This window comes from Gouania willdenowi, chromosome 22, assembly GCF_900634775.1.
Source record: "Gouania willdenowi chromosome 22, fGouWil2.1, whole genome shotgun sequence".
Lineage (NCBI taxonomy): Eukaryota > Metazoa > Chordata > Actinopteri > Blenniiformes > Gobiesocidae > Gouania > Gouania willdenowi.
Window position 1 is genome coordinate 14646640 of NC_041065.1, and position 24384 is coordinate 14671023.

General features: G+C 37.4%; 1 protein-coding gene across 1 annotated transcript; it reads left to right on the forward strand.

Moving 5' to 3' along the window:
* The first annotated feature begins 345 nt into the window (after nucleotides 1-345).
* LOC114456719 (GTP-binding protein Di-Ras1-like) lies at nucleotides 346-23704 on the forward strand. Its single transcript, XM_028438676.1, is given in 5 exon segments — nucleotides 346-603; nucleotides 19190-19320; nucleotides 19323-19355; nucleotides 19358-19534; nucleotides 21743-23704. Coding segments are annotated over 4 exon segments (597 nt in total). The 5' UTR covers nucleotides 346-603; nucleotides 19190-19221; the 3' UTR covers nucleotides 22031-23704.
* The last annotated feature ends 680 nt before the right edge of the window (nucleotides 23705-24384 follow it).

Sequence of the window (24384 nt, forward strand, 5' to 3'; positions counted from 1 at the left end):
TTCGTAATATCACCATATATGGCTAAACAGGAGTACTAGACCCTGTGACGCACCGGAAATGGCTTCCATATGTATGTTTAACACTCCTGACACACGTCCTATGATCAGGATTTAAAGAATTACAACAAAAAAAAACGAGCTGCTTCAGGGAAATATTGCCTCTCAATCCATTTCTAATTTAATTTAATGACAATTTATTGCTTCTTTTTTTTTTTTTTGTAAATCTGAAGTGCATATGATGGATTAACGAAATAATGTCCAACCCATCATTGTGAGCGCAGAGCAGTGAAGTGTGTTATTCTAGATGTTTGGGCGGCTGTGAATGAGAGGGTTGACAGAGGAGGAGCCTCCCCTCCTGTGAGTGAGAGAGTGAGAGAGAGAGAGAGGAAAAGAAAGAGAGAGGCACAGACAGACTGACAGACAGACTGACTGACACAGTGTCTGTGCTGCTGCTGCTGCTGCTGCTACTGGTGTCGGTGGGAATCGGACGACATGAGCTCTACATGAACCACCTAAGATGCTCTAAGGACTGGCTCCCGGCGCTGGTTCTGTCATCCTCCTGAACCAAGGACAGCCTGAGGCGGATCCGCTCCACACGATCAGGTAACGGAGAAGCTGCTCGGGATTGTTATAGATAACGGACGGTACTCACGGACCGCGCTCATCCGCCCGCGCCTCATGCCCGATGGCGCACGGATCGGCACGGTTGGTTCGCGTCCCCCATGTTATGCCGCTTTATTAAACCTGTCTGGCTTCCTATCACACATTCATCTGAAACATCAGTCTGGTGGATTGTGTGCACAGCCATATTGGAGTGAGGAGAGCTGCCGTATGTGGGGAGTGAGATGATGATGATGATGATGATGATGATGATGATGATGATGGCACCGCGGTGAGATGGCGATCCTCTGGTATTTATGAATGGACCGAGCAGGGTTTGCTCTGTAATGGCGCTGCGCACCAAAATATGTGGAACCCCCCCCCCCCCCCCCCCCCTCAATCTTCCCTCTCCCTCCTCCTCCAGAACCACGCGCGCGCGCACGCACGCACGCACACGCCCCGCGGACTGTTCCTGACTACAGCCGAGGCGAAGACGCGCGTCCACATTAAACTATACACTGACTATATAATAATGACGCCAGCGTGACGCATATAAAGGCCGGTGTGAGTGGCAAATGTCAGGGTTAATCCACCATCTGCGCTGCTCCACGTCTGGTGGTGAGAGAGCAGGAGGAGGACAGTCACGATGACATGCAAAAGCACCGCTGATGGGTGTGCGTGCGTGCGTGCGTGCGTGTGAGTGTGTTTGCCTATGTATGTGACTCAACTTCCTGTATGCACTGTACACTCCCATTGTGTGCGTGTGTGTGTGTGCGTGTGTGGGTGGGGGTTGGGGGGCAGATCTGTAAACTGATGTATCCTACTCAAGTAGAAGTACTGTTACTTGATTTAAATTGCACTCAAGTACAAGTGCAAGTAAAAAGTAGCCTGATTACATAGTACTCAAAGTACACGTTACTAGTTACTTTCACCCTCCACGTTTATTTTTGGTAATAAATGTTGCCATGGTTCCCTTGCATGTAGTAAACATCTCATGTTTAAACTTTAAATTTTTTTTTTTTTTTTTTTAAACAAAATAACACCAATGAGTTCATTTTATGAACTCTAAAACTGGGAAAATAACTTCCATTCAATGCTGTTTTGGCACTGTGCACTACATTTAATCTGCTTGGTGGGCTATGATGTGATGCATTTGATTGTTCATTTTATTTTTTGTAGTTGCACGATGTCCGTTGATCATTTAAAAACCAAAAAAAAAAACAATAACTTAGTCAGTAACAGTAAACATTTAACTAATTACTTTAATTTTTTTAAATGTACAAGTAAAATTACTGGTTTAAAACCCATAAAAGCAACTCAATTACAGTAACATGAGTACTTGTAATGTGTTACTTTCTTGAAAAAAGGAGAAGATGATAGATGCTTGCTTCTAAATCCAGAGTGTGTGTGTGTGTGTGTGTGTGTGTGCGTGTCCAGCCCACCTGTCTGTCTTCAATAGTCACAGTGCAGTTTCATAAGAAGAACACTTCACACTGATGTGGGACAAATGGAACTTTTTATTTTCATTTTGCTGGTGTAACAATATTATTGATACAAAACTACATAACATAATGCATTGTTTTCTTTGTACTTCATAGATCAGTGGTTTATGTCTTTTTTTTTGTTTTATGTGCCCCCTCATATTTTTAATATGCAGTTTATGTGTTAGCAGCTTCCCCTCAATGCTAATTTTAAGCGACACTAACTATAGGAATTATACGGAAGAGGATTAGGGCCAATTTTGATGGAGAAAATAATTCTGGGCAAATCAAGAATAAAGTTGAAATGCCGAGATTGGGGTTGAAATTTCAAGAATGAAGTTGAAATATAATGTTGAGATTAAAGTCAAAAAACAAGATTAAATCAAAACTTTGAAAATGAACTCAAAATTCAATAACGTGATAAAAGTCTAAGGTTGACGAGGGGCAATTCACTTTATTCTTGACATTTAGACTTTATTCTTGATTTGCCTAAAAATATTTTCTTCATCAAAATTGGCCCTAATCCTCTTCTGTACAATCGAAACCATTTTAAAAATTAAAAATAAATTTGAGCCATTTTAACCTGTTGGCTTTTGCATCTCCAGGGAGTTTATTTAAAAAAACAATTTAAAAATGACTAGGAAATGTATGTGATTAATAGAAAATAAATGATAAATGCTTGCATGTACCCTCTGTAATCTGCTCACGTACTCTTCAGGAACGTGTGCCCACACAAAACACACATAAATCAAGTAGAGCTGTGCCAGTGTCACCTAAAGTGTGGTTTGCATGCAGATTGAGAAAAATGAATACATTTTTAAAGATGTAAACAGGTTAGTTCGACTGGAATTGGACAATCCATAAGTCGATTAACATATAAGGTGATGGGATTAACAATCAAGCTAATAGCACATGTAGACGCATTAGCTCGATAAGGTTCACGTGCACCTATTTTTCTCCCACCACCATTACTTGGAAGAAGAAGGAAATCAATGGCGGGAAAGAGGCAGAAGACAGAAACCAATTTAATGGGATTCTCCACTGTTTTTACAAATGGGGCCTAAAATCTTTGAAGTGTTGTTATTAGAAGATCTATCCCTAACAAAACTCATTATTTTACACCATATTTGTTTTATTAACTTTTAAAAATGGGACTAATTTACCATTTTAAAGTATTGTGTTGTATTCCGCCATCTTGAAATCACGTGATTGATGACGTCACACACCCCATTTGCCTGTAAACATCCCATTGTTTTCTATTGAAGTGAAGCGTTCAGCCTGCATTTGAGATCATTTAGCAGCTTTTTCGGTCAAAATGCCAATTTGCGCTGCCTTTTGGTTCCCCTAAATATTCAGGAAAAGTTAACTATGTTGATGTTAACCTCTTTATTTTTCTACCGAAAGAAGATAAAAAACAGTTGCGACCCGAAAAATAATCTATGACCGCAGGGGATAACAGTTCCAACTCTGCCATTTGGTAGTAGACAATGAAGCAGAGAAGAAGAGCTCAGTGAGCGTCTGATTCTCTGCTGGCTGAAGTTAGCTAGTAAATCACGGACTCTTGAAGGAATTCTATTCGTAGGGTCTTCCTTCTTGGCTCCACAGGAACTATGACAATACGCAGTGTTTTGTAAAGAATAAAGCTCCACCCATCGAGGCGGAGTCTGACAGAGTTTGTCAGGAGTTTGGTTTTCTCTCGTGTCACTTGAGAGCGTAGCTCGATAGCTGTGTGCATTTTGGAAATGCACCTTTAGAGGCAAAGCAGCATTAGGATGATGTATGAACTACAAATCAGGGACTCATGTGTGACCTCACAACACCCTCGACTTACACACACACACACACCAAAGCAGAGCGATGATGTTGATGGGTGTTAGCAGTTGATTAAAAATGTGTATAAAGGAATTAGTATTTTGAGAACAACAAGCTCCAAAAATATTGATTTGCTGTTGATCCAAGGATTAAAGGCTGTGCCTGCGTAGCTGTGCTGAATGAGGACAAAACAACAACAAATTACTTCTGAATGAATGACAGAAAAACAAAATCTGTCTTTTTTTCCATTCAGGTTTTTTCTCCCACATACCTGTAAGTGCTGCAGCTGCACTAAGCTTCATTCATGGTGGATTTTGAGGTCTTCATTTGAAATGCGTGAAATTGGGATTCATCTTTGAGTCTGACAGAAGTGCACCAAAGGCCTTGAACACACCAGATATGTTCTATTGATAGAAAGAGCTCAATGCCATCCCTTCATGATGTTTAAATCTGTCTCGCGCTTTGACAGCACAACTCCAGTCAAGTGCCCCATCTCTATTGAGTACCTCTGAATTACACACTACATCACATCTGCTTTAATACTGCAGCAGATCAATGTTAAAGTGTTTTTTTTTTAAAAATATTCTGATGACATCACAGGTCCATATGGCTTTATTATGCATGGCACCAGGCAGGGTTTACTGTACGTGGTCTTTGTGTAGAACTAAATCACAAACTAGGATGGCTGCCCAGGTCTTCTGATACATATATATTTTTTAAAATTCAGCTTCATTTATTCAAGGAAAAATGTCACACATGGTTTAAAAAATAATTTTTTAAAGATTGAAAATTAATTGATCTTGAACAGTGGTTCTCAACATTTTTTGGCTCAAGTACCCCTTTCTCTTATTTCTGAATCCAAGTACCCCCTTTTGTCCGACAATAATATTTTGCTTAGAAAACTATTTACAATTTTAAAACAACTGTTGAACAAAATGATGGAATGAACGAGTGATAATAAACATTTTAAAGAATCCCATTTTGTGAATAAGTGGAAAGAAACAGTATTTAATGCAGTGGTTCCCAACCTTTTTTGGATCATAGGAGTGAGAACCTCTGGGTTCAAGATAATGATTATCTCACAATATGGCGATACTGCGATTATCGATATATTGGTCAGAAATCAATCTACGATAATCTATGACATAACAAAGAAAAAAAGATTAAGTGAAAAAATACAATTTTTATTTTATGTCTCTGAAAGACAATAAATTGAAAAAGTGTCCTAAGAACAGTGACACTATTTTAGTGCAACATTTCTGTAAATAGGTGTCAACATACCAATGTAAATGAATAAGTATCTCCAATAGTGTTTTCTGTAAACAAATAATAGGATCTTTCTTAACAGTGACACCATTATAGTGCAATATTCCAGTAAACAATGTATTGGTTCCTTCAACAAACAGTGATAACAATTTGTGTGAAGACATACCTGCACATTTTAGTGAAAAGGCAGAAAAGGTTTTGAAAATTATAAAATAAATCTAAAATAAATAACAATAATAATAATAAAAAAATAAATAAATATATATATATATATATATATATATATATATATATATATAATTTTAAAAATTGATACTTAGCGCAAACATATCGATAATCGATCGTGCGAAAAAGTATTGCGATATATTGCCGTTTCAAGATATTGTCACACTCCTAATCATGACCCCATTTCTGGCGACTCCAAAGATATATTTGTATTTTTTTTTTTTCTAGAATAAGTTTTTGATCATGTTTGAGCTCAGATATATATTATTTTATTGCATTTTAGTTGAACTATAGATTCACAAATAGTATAGTATAGTATAGTATAGTATAGTATAGTATAGTATAGTATAGTATAGTATAGTATAGTATAGTATAGTATGTTGTTTTAATATAAAAAAAGAAAAATAATGATATTTACAAAATTTCAAAAGTCTATTTTAATTTTTCAGAAAAAGCAAACAACCCAACATGGGTTCCTGACCCCAAGGTTGAAAAACACTGATATAGTGCCTCCTGAATAGATTTATTTCTACAGTTTTTATCATTTCTGGTCATCTCGCACCTAGTGTGGGACAAACACTGACACTTTATTAATTAATTTTCCCCCCTCTCTCTCTCTCTCTCTCTCGCTCTCTCTCAAGTACCCCCTGTATTACCATCGCGTACTCCTCGGGGTACACGTACCCCCATTTGAGAAACACTGATCTAGAAGACGAGGATCTAGTTTCATTGTAGCAGCCTCTCAAGCAGTCAGCTGTGGCCTCTCTTGTGGCTACTTTTTTACCATCTGTGTGGGTTTACGGTCCTGGATTGAGAGGAATTTAAAAGAAAGCTGTGCTGAGTTGGTCTTGCCTGTCGGAAACCATGGAGTGGATCCAAAAAACTACCAGCTCTGACACCATCTGGCACTGGGGACAGACTTCTGGTGTGTAATCTCTGCGTCAGTCTGAAGAAGTGTCTAAAAATGCTTTTTGGTGAAAACACAACATTGCTACACGATGCATGTTTTTTTTTTTTGACACAGCAATGGTGTTTTGTTTGTTTTATCTTTCCCTTGATGAAATCCTGGTATTATCAGCATGGTGTCTTTGTGTGTGCTGCACTGCAGGGCTGACATATTATCTGAGTCTTAAAGCGTGGCCAGACAGAGACACCTGGGGATTGCCTGGTTGTACTAAGACTTTAGTGTTTGAGTGTGTAAAGACACAAATCACCTCAGATCTTTCAAGGTGCTGCAAACAGACAATTACAGTTTAGAACAAGCTATTGATGGTATCATAGCCTTGAACAAAGCTATGTTTTAAGGTTGAGGCGATTTGTTAAATCATAAATGGACTTGATGTATATATATTTATAACCACCAAGGTAGTACCAATGAGCTCCACAATAACAGCTCATTCACCCACTCACACTCTCATTCCCACACCAATGGAACAAAGCTGCCAACCATTGGGAGCTACTGGTGGATGACCCATCTACCACCTGAGCCTCGGTCGCCCTAAACAAGAGCATTCAGAGTAATCGTATTTGAAAAAAACATTTTGCTGTTGTAATTGTAATTTAATTGTATTTGAGTTCAGATAATTGACTTTGTAATAGTAATTGGCATGAAAATTCTATAAAAATTGTCATTTACAATGTAATTAAATCTAAGGGTAAACTGACAGAAAAAAAGCTCAGACGTCCACACCAAAAATATTAACAGAAATATTTTCATTGATTAGAAAGTCTAACAAGGTAACAAAGAGATGAAAAACTAATTAGATAATATTTTTTAATGTATTTTACAGCTGATTTAAGACATGGTTCAAACTGACCCGTTATCATAAGAGATGCTAACAGAAAGCTAACACAAGAGGAAAATTAAGTTTTATGGGCTTATTTATTAAAGGCTCAGTAATTGTGATTGAACTTTAGTAATCGAGAACGTATTTGCAATTGACTTTCAGGGAAAAAGTAATAATTGTAATTTAATTGTAATTGGAAAAAACGCATGTCAATAATTGAGTTGTAATTGAAGGTGGATAATTGAAGACGTAACTGTAATTTAAATTAATCTACAGATTTGTGATAACATATTATCTTCTCCTTGCAGCCATTTGTCCGTTAACTGGCTGGCTTTGCTGCCTTGTGGTATTACTATTACACACTGCTAACATGGACTTCATAATGCTGGCTGAGCTGTTCTACTGTATCAGAGAACGACATTACATGTCAGATTGCACTGTGTCGTTCAACCTTCTGTGCCATGACGGATCTCTCACAACATTCTTTTCAACAAAGAACGAACTTGCCATGGACCGCTGAATGTGTGATTTTGACCATTCGTTTCCATGGCTACAGTGTTGGTGTGTCAAAAGGACGTGTGAGGGCTATCGGAGGGCTTCAATGTGCCGTACTCAGAGAGACTGTTGGTAACTTAAGTCCTGGGAATTGGGTCAATGCAGAGCGGGCCTCGAGCACATAGGAGGGTTAAGCTTGACGATTAGCCGCTAAGCCAAGACCACAGTATTGCAATCTGTAGTACAGTGTAGCTGACAGGCTCCTGGCATGTACAGAGGTGTGCTGGTCAATCATAGTATGGATTAATGGGGATGAGAGGCAAGATCACACGTCGTGTTGAAATAATCTCAATGCGCTCACAGATTCAGTTATAAACCAGTAGTTAAACTTATTTTAATTACATTACTTTTGTTTATTGATGTTCATAAAATTTGCAAAATGTGCTAGAAAGGAAAATGGGTGAAATGATGTTTTGGAGTAATTTTGACCCTTTTCTTTTCATTTCTGATAATAATAATCTTAAAACTAGTTTTGCAAAATGGATTATATGATACATATCTGAAGTGTTTTCATCAAAACAACATAGAATGTTGTGCTCCCAAGCCCAACTGACATTTAGTGACAGGAATAGTATTTAGATTATTACTGGATTTCCAGGGACCCAATAAACATTTTGGTTGGTCTATTAAGCATTTTAAAGCAAAAATAATAAAATTTAAATAGACAAACTGCATTTCCCAGTGAAAATGCAAGTGAAGATGCATAAGCTGAACCCCCCAGACTCAGAAAGTCAGTATAACCCTGAGTATAACAACCCCTCGGAGTCAGTATAACTTCTCGGAATCAGAATATCCCCTCGGAGTCAGTATAAAGTGAAAAGTAGTGTTCTTAATATTCTGTACCCTGGTGGATAAAATTGGACTAAATTTGGAGGACAAGTCTTTGGACAAACGTCTATTCTGAATTAATAATAAAATAGAAGGAAAACATTTGCTTTACTACACCTTTGGACATCTTTGACTATAATCAGACAGTTATGGCCCACACATTAAACCAGTTAGCCACTCTGCAATGGATACAAACCACTGACAAGAAAATTATGACATTTGTTAGTTAAGTATGAGACTGGATCCCAAAGTCTTTTATCTACTGCTGTAAAGTAGCTTGTTGTCAATGACAATCACCTGTGAGATACCATAAACCCCCGATCAGTATCAATATATGCAATATTGTGTTTTTACAGCACTAATAAGACATCTAGAATACTTTGTATTGAGTTTTATTTGGAATTTTTGATATACCTACCTACCCTCTCACCAGTGACGTGCAGTCAGGGTAGGCAAGGTAGGCAGTGCCTACCCAAGGGTGAATTGATATTTTCATTATTTGTTTTAATGATAATATAATTATGAATTATTTATTTTTCAATTTTTGATAACCTACAGTACCTATGCGTTTGAAAGTGTCAGTAATTGTGTTTTTCATAATCCAAATGACTAAACATCGCTATTTTCTGGTACGGCAGAGACGCTGCACAGTCTCACTCTGCTGTAAGGCAGGAGGAGGCCACACCCCCTCCCAAAGGCACATTGCTGCTCTGCCTCTGGCCCCATAGCATGTTTTTATGTGTTTGCGCATGCGTAGTCAGTTCCCCAAAATGAAAACCATTCACGTAAAAAGGCAGCTCTCTACACTGCCTTTGCACGTATCCGTGTTATGCTAAATGCTATTCGTACGTTCACAGTGCATTAGTGAATTGATACAGCGTGTCCGCTACAGCTGCTATGTTCTCTAGCGAGTGGGCGGGATAACACTACAGGCAGGATGACAGCACTAGAGATGATAAATAAATTGTATTTTGAAGAAAAACGACAGCTTTTATTAGATGGGAGACCAACACCTGAGCTACCAGACCTTCAGCAAAGGTAAGGTCAGAAAATTGGTCGTACTTGGCTTTGTGGATGCGCCTCACTGAGGCTTTTCCGAGTTGTTGTTGTTGTCATTTTCTCCATGTTTCTGTGTTTCCAACATAAACAACGGATGTGCTGCCATGTCATGAGATATATCTTGTTGGGAGAGTATGGAGGCTATGTTAAATAATTGTTTGTTTGTTTAATGGTGTTTTACGATGTTGATTTTGTTAGATGGCTAAATGCTTGTTCGTGTGGCTCTTGTTGGGTTTTTTTTTTAATATGAATTTTATATTTTTACTTTGTTGTAAATTGCGCTATACAAATAAAGTTGAATTGAATTGAATTAACACTTGCCAGCAGAAACATATGAAATTGTCATTGGTGTTGACATTGGTGGTCTCGATTTGCAACGCCCTGCCTACCCAACCCTAGTGCTCACCGCACGTCACTGCCTCTCACTGTCAGGACTGCTTCCTCCAAAGTCTTCATGGTCATTAAAGGTTAAATAATAATGCATGCATAAACATCTCAGTTACAATGAATCTGCATTTAAGCAGTCTAATCTTAGAAAAAAAGGAGCTCAGATTTCAGAAAGCACAGCATCATATAAAGAAGCAACAATGTTGTGCATCTCGGTTTTTTCTGCAGAGTACTAATTATTAATCATACTGATAGGTTTATATTTGTAAATGAAAAATCATGCCTGGGTATCCTGCATCTCAAATACATTTGAAACAAAGATTTTTTATGCTAGAATTACTTCAGCGTGTTGTATCAGGTTTGAGTGATGGATAAAAAACCTCTACAAGCATCATGGAATTAGAATCATAGAATCATGGATTTTCCAGCTCGTCTCCTCAAATGATGGCTTTAGACTCCTGCTGAGTGGCTAACAGAAACTCTGTGCAGTTGTTCTGATTGGCAGCGTCTGTTTATTACAGACACCAAAATATGACAGAAGGATTTAAAAAAAAAAAAAAAAACATCCACAGCATTCCAGTGAAACCTGTTGTCTACAAGGTATCATGGCACTGCTCGGTGGCTGTCTTTTTAATCATGCTCTTGATCTGTTGAATGGCATTTTGTTTGATGTTGGTTAATGCGCTTCCTTTGTGCGGCTGCTTAAGAGGCTCTTATGAGGGAAATTATGTGCATATTTTGGCTAAAGGTGACATTTCCTTGCTTGCTCTGTCAAATAGCCGAGAAGTGCGTGCATCTGTATTTTAGTGACTGAAAAGAGACAAAAGAGGATGGATTTTTGCCAGCGCTGTCTGCTAATGGAGATTGGCTGCAGTGCCACAGAAGCATTTAGAGCATACCATTAATTCATTAGGGAGTTGCAGTCCTCTCATTTAAGAAAAAAACAAAACACAACGAAGAGGAGCGCAGGAAATAGAAAGACAGCTTGCGTTTGGGAGGAGAGACATCAATCACAAAGGCTGGGTGTCAAGGACAAATGGTGTAGCAGCAGAAAGTATATGTGCCAAAGCGAGGTAGCAGCACCTGCGTGTGCTAACGGAGGGAGGGATGATGCTAATTTTAGCAGGGCCTGAATTCACCCGCTTCATTTTCTCCAAGGTAAACTCTAAATTGACGAATGAAAAATGCATCAGGCATGGAAACGTAACAGAGTGGGGGAGAGAGAACCCAGGGAGACGAGCCCCATTGATTAAAGCACAGCAGGCTTCATTTATTGATCTAACAGCATGAGGAGTCAGTGAGAGACAGAGAGCAGCGGGACAGCAGAAAGACGCCCAGAGTCAACCAACCACAGAAAGAGAGGCAGACGGATGAGCAAAAAGATTATGATTAAACCACAGCTACCCAGACTGCACAAACAGGAGCTCCTGCATGGATAATCGAAAGCACAGTTCTACTTACATTGACTGTGTGCCTGATCAATTTTAAATGATAGAAGTCAAATTCTTCACCACTACCTAAAAGTAAATGGACTTGATTTGTATAGCGCTTTGTCCCAACACTGAAATAGTCCCAAAGCGCTTTAAGCTCATTCACACACCAATGGGACTGAGCTGCCATGCAAGGCGCTGGTCAACCACTGGGAGCAACTTAGGGTTCAGTGTCTTGCCCAAGGACACTTCGACAGGTATAGACTGAGATGGAACCCCCAAGCTTGATCAGAAGACGACCCCTCTACCACCTGAGCCACGGTCGCCCAACTTGTTAAGCGTGACTATCCGATATTGATATCAGACTTCGCCCCAATATCAGCAAAAAAAAAAAAAAATTGCATTTAATGACGACAGATTAAAAATAAATGTCATTTGATTCATGCAGATTTTGTTTCGGGCTGATATTAAGCATGGTATCAGAAGTAAAAAACTTGTTTCGGGGCACAAACTAATAGTAGACAGTTATGACAAAAGCAATGATTGGCTGCTGAAAGTGTTTAAAGTATAGATGCTTTTGGAAAACCAGGGCCATGCTTTGTTGAAACATGACCATTACAATAAAGGCTTTTTAGTAGTTTTATTTTTGACGATTATGACGCTTTAGTTACAATTTTCTGTTGCTCCAATAAGAAAAGACAGGAAAATTTAGATTTACTCATTATAATTGTGCAAATTTAGACAATTTATTGCAATGAAAACAAAAAAAGGTTTGTGTACACAGTTTGTTTATGCTGATTATTGTTGTTGATACACAATGTATGTAGCTAGTAGTTTATTTTATTGTTAGTAGTTAAAAGCTAACATTTTTGGGTGTAATGCTGAGTTTATCATTTTAAATGAGATTTCGTGATTTGATATGTAATGGAATCATTTTAAAGGAATGATTACTGTATTGTATTTCATGTTTTAAAGCTAGTTATTTGTATTTAGTTGTACTTTGGAGTGTGCCGTTAATATCGACTAGATTTTTGTTGTTGTGGTGTGAAGTATTTTCAGTTAAATGCTAAAAATGTGGTTGTGTTGGTAAAGTTTTCAGGTTTTCTGAAACATTTTGTAGTTTTATAAAAGCAATATTGGCTAATTTAAAGTGTTTTTTTTTTTTTTTTAAGCCTAAAGCTATCATTTATCAGCTTTAAACTAATATTATTATGTTTAGGTAAAGAGTTTAGAAGATAATCTAAAAATCATTGTTTTTTTAAAGCATTTTTTGAACATTATCTCATCTTTCCCATAAATCTCATACTTTGATCTTTATTGGTAACTTTTATTTGGTTTGAAGGTCACAAATTGCTGCAAAACTAACATTTTCATGTTACTTCTTATTATAGCATTTAAAGATTAAGCTTCAACTTTGTTGCTCAAAAGTATTTATCTTCCAGAACTGAAAATCTGAAAAAAAAAAAAAAAACGTTTCATACTTGAGACCAAACCTATAAATGTTGTAACTGAAAAAGTGGTTTCCTATTTCAACTGGACGCAGCATTACCAGTGCTAATGGAAACACTGACATAATGAAAAGATGATAATTGACTTGGTATAGCAAAAGTATTAGCAAATATTTACATGGGCCTAAGCTATTAGTTCAGCTTTCATTTAGAGTCTAGCTTCCGGGCATCTTGTAAAGTCTAATATTGACCATCATTTTGTGTTCTGTGGGAAACATGTTTACCCAAATCAGAAGGATAGAGACTTAAATGAAGAGAGACAAAAAAACAAAACTGGCTTTTTAGTGTACGACACACAGACTAAATGCAATGTTAGAAAACAGAAAGAGATTGTGATAAACAGGGCGACCTTACACAAACAGAAGTGTGCGTATAGCAAAGATAATTAGCCTGTGCACCAGGTTAAATACAACCTGGATACTAATGAACGTAAAACCAGTGACTCTAATCATGGTGGGAAGAGCAGATATCAAGACATTAAGACAAACACAGCAAAGGAAACAATTACCTTAAGCACCAAGTTACACACTTAACATGGTAAACGCAAAAATCCAGAGGTGTAAACATATCCTACTCAGGTACAAATACAACTTAGTAAGTCATACATAAAATACTCAAGTGCTAATAAAAATTAGCTCAAATAAATAGTACTGAAAGAAAAAGTTACTAGTTACTTTCACCCCCCATGTTTATTTTTGGTATCAAATCTTGCCAGGGTTCCGTTGCATACAGTAAACATCTCATGTATAAAATTGAAAAGGAAGAGACGAGAGCTTGCACAATTGGAATTTTATTTATTTTCCACAAAGGCATCTGTATAAAATAAAAGGTTTGTGAAAATGTACAATTATTTTAAAAAAATAAAATATTGTCAGGCTCTAAGTATAGCTACATTTATGAACTCTAAACAGTGCCATGATGTGGGTAACAACATAATAGGTAGAAACCTCAACCTAAACTGAAGACAGTGGCTGGGCTTTGATCAGAAATGGAACGACGAAGAACATATGGATTATGGAAATGGAAATAAAAAATAATCACCAAAAAATTCTAATTTACTCAGTAATGGTTGGGTTGTAGAAATTTAACAAATCCCTTTACTTCTTTTAAAAAGTACTTGAGTACAGGTAAAATGACTGATTTAAAAATGTACTCAAAAAAGTACAATAAAAACAACTAAATTACAGTAACATGAGTACCCCGTAATCTGTTACCTTCTGCTCTGCAACAATCCCCATCTATCATTATATCTGATATACAGTATATGCTGTTATGCTAAATGCTGCTCTGTGAAATCCTTGTGGGATCATTGGCTGTAAACCAGCTGCATTGTGAACCCCCCAAAATATGCAATAAAAGATAGAAAAATCTCTCTACTGCTGAACTGTAGAGCCGAGCTGCATGATCGTCCTCTGTGGGTTTGTCACTGCAAACAACACCTTCCACATAGACGTCACTTCGTCACTGGATCCACTGCCAGTACAAATATGTTGACTGCAAAGAAGACGTCTTCGTCGGAAGCAAAAGCGTAATGATAGATGTCCTTTTGAGGCTCATTCTTCCACCACGAGGGAGGAATTTTTACGGTTTAGATTTGTACAGACTGTACACCCTGTGTGTGTGTGTGTGTGTGTGTGTGTGTGTGTGTGTGTGTGCTCGTGTTTCACATAAAGCAGGTCTAAGCAGAAATCAGTGTGCAGCAGCTTCAGCATCTCATGCCACAATTCTTTAGTGTGACTGAAAACATGATTAAAGGTGCCATATCGTGCTATTTTTCACCCATCTTCATTTGTTCTAAGAACCCCAAAAACATAGTATTTTAGGTTTATTTTCCCAAACTTTTTTCAGAATTTTAGCCTCTGAAAAGTCACTTTCTGAACAACTCTACACAAGCAGGCTGATTTGTGGCCGACTTATGCATATTCATGAATGGGCGTGTCTATAGACAGGACACTGAGTTTCTCCTCCCCGCACGGTGACGTAGGGCCAGAGGACGGCCCGCCCTCCTCCCACCCACCGGTACATACATAGACTGTAGAAAATACATACATATCACTGGGCGAAGGACACTGCCATGCTCACCTTTGTGGGCGTGTCTACATATCAATCACGGCAGAGAGCTTCCTGGAGGCGCGGCTTCTCCAGCTCAGTGCCGCGTCAAATTCATCATCAAAGTGGGAACGTGTCATCAAATAATAGCGAGGTGTTTGGACTCGCCCTGCAGTGAGAAAGGAGCAAATCACCCTCTAACTAACAATTGAGGGAATCAATGAAAAAAACACTTTGGGCATGTGTATGAAGCTCAATAGCACTTTTATGATGTTTATTAAAGCACTAAAAGTTGATTTATCATAACATGGGGCCTTTAAATCTCAGAGCAGATGACCTCCGCTTCCAAACATGTTGACATTTATAACAGTTTTGCCCCATCGTGATATTTCTATAGCAACTTTAATCTGCTACCTGTGTTACCTGACAGTCCATCCTCCTATCAGGGTTGGGGTCAATTATAATTGTAATCGCGGAATTGATCATTAATTACAATTATGGTGTGAATATAATTGCAATTGTAATTTTAAAAACATGTTGCTGTCGCAGTCGTAATTGAATTGTAATTGAGTTGAGATAATTGACTTGTCAATTATAATTTAATGCAAAACTGACCATGTTACGGTTCTATGTACAGTTTTTTTTCTCCCACATTTGACCATTAAAAATGTAAACAATTAAATTGAGGGGTATACTGACACAAAAAAGGCTCACATGTTCACACCATAAATATTAAAAACCTATATTTTCATTGATTAGGAAAACTAACAAGGTAATCAATAGATAGGAAAGAAATTAGATGATAGATATTTGCTTTTAGTGTATTTTACAGCTGGTTTAGGACCTGTTATCATAAGAGATGCTAACAGAACGCTAACACAAGAGGAAGGTTCACTTTAATTAGAGTGATTGTGATTAATTGTAATTGAGAATGTAATTGTAATTGACTTTCTGAGGATAAAAAAAATTGGAATTTAACTGTAATTGGAAAAAAATGTCAGTCACTGTAATCATAATTGAATTGTAATTTGAACATGGGTAATTGAAAACGTAATTGTCAATGAAAATATGTACCTAACCCAGCCTCCTGTTACTACAGTTTAAAAAAATAATAAAAGAAAACTTCTGCACATAAACTACTTAGAAGCTAGATGCTGACTATACATTTCAAGAGCCACTCCTGAATCTGCATTTATCATCAACTCCTTGACTGGGATTATACAGAGTCAGGCAATGCAATTACAGGTGCCCAACGATCAATGGGACAGAAATCTTCTTATTCCATATAGTATTGACTCTTTCATTACAGCTGCAGCATTAAAGAGCAGCACAATCACACAGTGAAGCCGTATCTTATTATCAGGCCTAAAACAAGACGAGGACTAGAGCAGATGAATAATGCAGCTGATGTAATCTGGACTCATTCAAAGGCACTAAATGGACACACGTACACAATGACAGCATTAGATCAACAGAGCTGCAGGCTTTGATTGGCGGCTCACGCAGGTGGCAGAAGCTACAGTTACAATAAACATGGCAGTAATGTCATGTAAAAGTCCATCTGATCACTAAAATGATCAGCGCACTAAAGAAAATCACGCTAACACTTTTACTGAACTCTAGTGAAACTTACATTTTGTTCTGCGGCTTTGGAAAGAACAAACACAAGTACTGGAAAAAAAAAGAAACTTGCACAGAAGACACGATGAGTTGGGATGGCAAATCAGAACTGATTCAGCGTGACTTTCAGTTTTGTATATTACATATACTATTAGAATATTTAGGTTTATTACATTAGCTACATCACATCACAGGGATCTTATAAATGTTGACATTAGAGATGCACGATATTGGATTTTTGACCGATATCCAACATGCCAATATCTTATCATCTATCATCATCATATAGTTTCTGTGGAATTATCAAACAGAATTCTTCTGCAGACTCTTGTGTCGCTGGCTTGTAAATGCAGATGTAAGACAAAGCTGAAAATGATGTAACATCAGTAATCATTCTTCGTGCAAAATAAGAAAACATCTTTAACTTACGTGATGTAAAAACATGTTATATTTATTCGTGACAATTGTTTTTAAACAAAACAGTCAAGATCCCTGCAGCCTCTCCTACTTAAAACAATTACTACCTATTTATATTTTGTATTTGAGCGGCAAAAACAGCACTTTTACAAAATCTAAGCATTCTGTGATATATCTTTTTTATAAGGAAAATCAAACCGTTTGAAAATCTGTGTATTCAGAGATAGAATATTTTTACTTTGAGATAGTTTAGTACCTCCTACCTCTATTGATTTACAAACACTCCGGCCGTCTGCTCCACACACAAGATGGAGGCACTTAGTCACGCCTCTCCACGGGCGATGGGGCGTCTACAATTATGATGTCTATTAAAGGTTAGGGATGTAACGATTCACTCAACTCCCGATACGATTCGCGATACTGGGTTCACGATACCATTCTCTCACGATTTATTTTACAAAATGAAAGAATCCCTTGATAAACTATTCAAAACAATGCAATTTAACTAAAAATAAATCTTGAATGAAATAAATAAAGGAGTAATACAAATGAAGAAAAGCCTATAATTTAAATTCTGGTTCTATAGTAAACAATGCAAAACTGCATAATAGTTCTTTTTAAAAGTGCAACTGAACATGTATTTTGTGCCTTAACAATTGGACTTAAAAAAAAAAAAAAACAGTCATTTCACTGTATTTAGGTCAGATATTGTTTGGACCAGCAGATGGCGCTGGTAACCCAGTGGTTGGTTGGCATGCAGATATCTTCCAGTGAAGAAGAGATGCTATGCTAGCAGACAGAGCGAATAGAAAAACGTGACTTTTACAGATATTCACGTAATATTGCAGATATTTTTTGGTGCTAAAGGGGTAAGGAATCATTTATGAACATGTTTAAAAGTAGAAGGCGGCCAGACAGAAAGTATTAGCAGATTCCGCCCGCCGCCAACACTTCTGGACACTAAAAAAAGTACTGCGATTCAATTTTCACAGTATCGATGTGAATCGTGATACCTATGAATCGATTTTTAACTGCCTTACGATTAATCGTTACATCCCTATTATAGGTTGATCAAGGAATAAAAGCCTGTTATTATATGGGTTATTTATATATGTACTTAGTTTTTTTATTTTCATTTTCCAATACGTAATTCTAAAGCCAATATCAGCCGATAAGATAACTCATCGATAAAATTGTGCATCACTTGTTGATATGTAACACGATACAGTAGGAAGTGCAGCATGGGTCATTTAAAAAACGCATGAACCAAGGTTAAATAATAGTGAATTTAAACCTCACGCTTACATTATTATTATTAATCTATTTGAATGTTAATGAATCGTGTGCTGTTGCTTCTTTTATGATACATTTATTGTGTGTTCCACTGAATGTAGCCATAGGAACAAGTAGAACATGAGAGGTCTAAAGGGAATAAAGGTTGGCTGTTTTTCTTGTGCATTCATAGTCTAAAAAAAAACCCTGTGCATTATGTTCTTTGTTACACGCCACAAATGTTTAACACCTTTGTGTTTGGATTCACCGCTGTAGTTATTTTTCAAAGTTGTCACCAGCTGTGCTGATGAATGGGTACCATGTGTAGTACAGTCATTCCCAAGCTGGGGTACGTGTACCCTTAGGGGTGCATGAGCACATTGCAGGGGGTACTCGGTCAGATTTAACAAATGATTCAAAAACTGTTGGGAAATGTTCCTAGTCATTTTTCTAGGCTTTTTTTTTTTAGAGGAAATTCACCACAAACTACCAGTAATATTGCCTAATAAATTACTATATTTTTTTGTAATTTATTTAAACAGGGTTATTTTATGCTGTAGAGGCCATTTTGTCACACTTCTGACAATAGGAGACAATAATAAGCAAAATTTTACAAAGAAGACCCTATTTATTTATTATTGAAGTAATCACATATAAGTTGCATTATATATTCTTTTTAAATAATTTACACTTTTGCACATATTGTTTTTAATTTGTAGATTAAGCCTTAGGAAACCAATGGTTTGAGACACATTAAGGGGTTTATGAGAGCCCACTGTTCCACATATAAAAAAGCATATGACATTAGGAGACGGTACACATGATTTGACGAAAGTGCAAAGGGGGTACATGATTAACAGAAACCACGCATTTCTTCTATTTCCCTCTCCCAGGTGTCACAGTGTCTTTAGTCTGAGGGAGCACGATGCCGGAGCAGAGTAACGACTATCGTGTGGTGGTGTTCGGGGCTGGAGGTGTGGGGAAGAGCTCCCTGGTTCTGCGCTTTGTGAAAGGCAACCTTCAGGGACCACCTACATCCCCACGGTGGAGGACACCTACCCGACAGGTGATCAGCCTGTGACAAGAGTGTGTGCACTCTTCAGATCACAGACACAACAGGTAGCCACCAGTTCCCTGCCATGCAGCGCCTGTCCATCTCCAAAGGCCACGCCTTCATCCTGGTCTACTCCATCACCAGCAAACAGTCCCTGGAGGAGCTCAAGCCTATTTACCAACAGGTGGGCTGCCTTTGTGTGTGTTTGCAGATGGAGGGACTGATTAGAGGTGAAAGTGTAGAATGAAGAGAGAGAGAGGAGTGCGTGAGTGTGCTTTATTTATCGATCAACTGTGAGCTGTTCCAGTTCGTTCTGTGCTGTGGCTTTAACTGAGCTCCATGATCTGTTTTCAACATGAAATTATGTGTATTTCTGATTTTACACTATTTACACTTAGGTTTGTATCAAAATCCTTGAAACTATATGATTGTCAAACTATAATTGACTTTTTAAAGGAAAAAACGCAACAAATATAACGTTTCATTACTAATAATGCATTTTGTATCATTATTGAGTATTCACTTAAAACACTTTTAAAAAAGGATGTTAAAGATTTGAATATGAAAAAGGAAAATAACTCATTCATTTATTACAATTGAGATGATTATTTTGAAATCTAGAGTTTAATTAATACATTATTTGTTAACATCTTTACATGGAAAAAAAGCTGTTTATTTTAATTATAAAACAATTTTGGATATAAATTGAAAAACTGAGGATTGTAATTCAGGAATGGAGGTGAAAGTTGTAGTTAGTTGTTGAAATCGAGAGTTTAACTAATAAATGATTTGTTAAATAATAATAATTAGGATAATATGTTTTAAAGATAATAAAAAAAACTGAGGATTGTAAATTAGGAATTTAGGAGAAAGCAGTATGAAATCTAGAGTTTATTTTAAAAAGGATTTGTTGAAATTTTTATATGGAAAAAAAAAACATTTTTTTCATTATTAAACAATTTAGGATTAACTTTTTTAAGATAATTAAAAAAAAAAACTGAGGATTGTAATTTAGGAATTTAAGTGAAAGCCATAGTTAGTAGTTGAAATATAGTTTAATTAATAAATGACTTGATAATTTTTTTTTACAAGAATAAAGGCATTTTTTTATTTTCTATTATAAAACATTTTAAGATAAACATTTTTTTTTTTTAAAGATATTTTTTTTAAAAACACCCGAGTATTGTAATTTAGGAATTTAGGTGAAAGCTGTAGTTAGTATAGTTGAAATCTAGAGTTTAATTAATAAATTATTTGTTAAAATTTTTACATGAAAAAAAGCATTTTTATAAAAAATTATAAAATTTTCTTTTGAAAGATGATAAAATAAAAAAAAAACAACTAAGGATTGTAATGCAGGAATATAGGTAAAAGCAGTAGTTAAAGAAGTTTCATTTATTTAGTGACTTCATTGGAAGTCTCAAAGCCGTACAGTGTTAATCACATTCACTCTCACGCTCGCACGTTAACAGTGACAGAGCTGCTATAGAAGGTGCTAACCATCCACAGGGACATACTTGGGATGTGGGGCTGTATTTAACCACTGTGAGCGGTTGAACAAAGTGAGAAACAGGCCTGATGCGGATGTGATTTACTGTTAACGTGTCCACGTTGGTTTGTTATTTGAAGGAGATCATTCAATCTAGAAATACAAAGATATTCCTCACACATGCAAAATAAAGTCAGTTCATGTTATCTCTCCTGCTAAAATTAATACACATTTTTCACTCACTTCAGATCAAATAGATTTATTCACTTAAGTTATTGTTTATACTGACTTATCCTGCACTGGTGTACAGCGATACAACAAATCCCTTCTGCGTTTTTATTTCCCATAGTCACGATTTCTGATTGGTTGACTTTCAGATTTTTCCTGTCTGTGCAACAGGGAGAACAGCATCTGTATGTGCTGGAATATTAAATTATGCACCTCTAAAAGAAGCATGGCTCCACCTTAAGTGACTAAAAATGGGTCCGTGCTCGTCATTACTGGTGTTAAAATCTGAATCACACTTGAGAACTTGACAGACTTAGATGTATAAAGCTCTAGTTGTGCTCTTCTCATCATTAGTCTATAAAATTATCAATTGACAATATTGTTTACAATGTATAACATGTTGCCAAACAGGAATAAACTTGGTAGATGACTAACTCTTATCTTATTTTTATTGCCATTTAGGTCAAACTTTCACTCTATTGCAGTATTTTTCAAACTTGAGGTCAGGACCCCATGTGGGGTCATCTGGAGTTTAAATGGGGTAACCTGAAATGTTGAGTATTTGATAATAATAATAATAATAATAATAATAACAACTATAGAGCATAATGATGGCATTAATTAGTAATAAAACACATTTTAAAGAATCTCATTTTGTAACTTGATTTTCTGCAGGTTTTAGCTATAAAAGGTAACGTCGAGGCCATCCCCATCATGCTTGTTGGAAACAAGAGCGATGAAACCCAGAGAGAGGTGGAGACAAAGGATGGAGAGGCCCAGGCCAACCAGTGGAAGTGCGCCTTCATGGAGACGTCAGCCAAGACCAACCACAACGTCACCGAGCTCTTCCAGGAGCTCCTCAACCTGGACAAGAAGAGGAACATGAGCCTCAACATTGACGGAAAGCGCTCAGGGAAGCAGTCCCGCGCTGAGAGACTGAAGGGCAAATGCACCCTGATGTAGATCTGATGGAAGAGGGGGAGGAGGGTGATGGAGGGGGTAGGAGAAGGAGAGGTAAAGAAGGAGAGAGAGAGAGGGAGAGAGAGAGAAAATACAGACTCCACATGTGTATGAATCAGAGCGAACACAAATGGACATCAGCAGGAGGCTCATCATAATCCAAATCCTCTTTGTTTGACACACACTCACACCAATCATCTCAGTATCAAGTGAACACTCGTGTGCTTTCACTGACAAAAAGAGAGACAGCTGTGGCTGGTGAAAATGGGATGGAGATAAAGGGAAACTATACAAACACAATGAGACAGTCGTTCAGAAAACCTGGACCAGGAGCTGGTTGAGGAAACGGAGTGGGAACCACAGACGTTGAAGAAGGTTCCTGAACAGCCCCAAAACATTCCACGTCCTCCCTTATTCCTCCTCACGCTTACCGCTCCACTCCTTCATCTTTCACACACTTCCTTTTTTTAACAGCTAGACAGAAATGTTACGTACGTGTAGTTCAGCTCATTCATCGGCTACAACACACTACAGTGTTTGTCATGCGAGGAAGCGAAGAACTCAACACTTTGAGACTGCTTACGTGGACAACACACACAGCAGCAGTAAAGCATATAAACATCTCAGAGGACTCGGATGTATATATAATAGTTCCTCACATGCTCTTTCCCAACTACTATATCAAAGCAAGACATATTTACTGGTCTTTACATCCTCCTGGAAGATAAAAAAAAGAAACATTAATCTCTCATTTAATATTTCAACACTCTCATCTGAAGGAGCATCCAGTGGCCACTATGGACAGATGCCACCGTTGTGACAAAAAGGCTTGTTGAGTGTAAAACAGGCTGGACTCTCATTAAATTAAGCATGAATTACAAAACAACAAGTCAGCCGTGCCTATGAGGATGAAACATTAGGATAATCATTGCCGAGCTGGTAAAACAGGAAGTGTGATCTTTGGCTCTGATGTGGAGAATGTAGAGCAATGTTTATGTGATGGTTTTCTCTTTTTGCCTTTTTTTTTTTTTAATTTCTTTGCTTTATGATGATGTTGTTTTTTTTTTTTTAAAAAAAAAAATCATTTAACAAAAGTCAAGCACACAAGGGGAAGGGAAAGAAAAGTGTGGCCTGGGGCAGAGAACATCCATCACATCCTGAAACGGTTAACTACAGTTCAACTTCACCTCATGTCCACATCAGGAGTGGCCGTGCACGCACACAGCATGCACACGAATAAAAAGAAAATAAAAACACACATTTGACTGATCAGAATCTGCGTAGAAGCTCTCTCATTGCACTTTATATCACCAACAGTCATGGAGAAACATGGAGTATCACTGAATTGTGCCACTTGCATGTCCAAAGTGCATAAACTCACCTTTTTTTATGTCAGGCAGGGGCTCGGTATATTGTACACAGCCAAAAGCACAAACCTCTTATACCTACTAATCAATTTATCCTCTTTCACCTTTTTTATGTTGGTTTTATTGTGATTTGTTTCAGTGTAATTTCTGCCTTTGATACTTTTTTGCTCGCCCTGAACCTGAAAGAACATCCTGATCATAGGTAGCTGTCAGTCTTTTCTTTTATTGGTTGGTTTAGTGGATTACACGGCACAATGTGGTTGGGGTTTAGTTGAATTACAGGGTATTGTGGGGTGTGAGATGATGTAACCCTGGATGGTGGCAGGTTTTGGGGGGGGTTGGGGGGTGGGGGTGATGTCGGGAAGGCTCAGAGTACCTGTAGTTGTCTACGTGTCTTCGTCCCTCAGGTGGTTCTGCTCCTGTACTGCTAAACCCAAAGACCTGGCCAATAAACACTCAACTGTGTGTCTATCTTTTCTGGAAACAAAGGAAAAGCACAGCAAGCTGTTCTCGTCTGTCTTCACTGTCCTTATGCCTGTATAGGTCTGCAGCAGGATCAACAACTGGGCACTTTAGGGTAACATGTTACTTGAAGACTTGCTTTTCAATCAGGAATGTTTTTTATTCTAAGCTCCACCTACTATTTCCTACGAGCATTAAAAAGCCTGTAGATTGTCATGAGACTCCTCCTTGTGTGCAGTTACTGTAAATAAGCATATGACGGTTTAATGAACTATTAATCAGATCTTTAAGTAAGATGTTACCCGTTGAAAAGAATAGCTAACTTTCTTTTTGTTAGGTTCAGTCCTTTGTAACAGGGAAATGTTTCAGTAGAAGGTTAGGTGTTGCTCTGTACTGTAATATACAGCTTAACGATGATGCTCATGATATATTCTATTTAACACATCCCTTCTGGAGATCCATCTGTTAGGCAGGACTAGCATAATGTGAATATGTAAGTAAGGATTCACCTCTGTGGCTGTTTCTCTC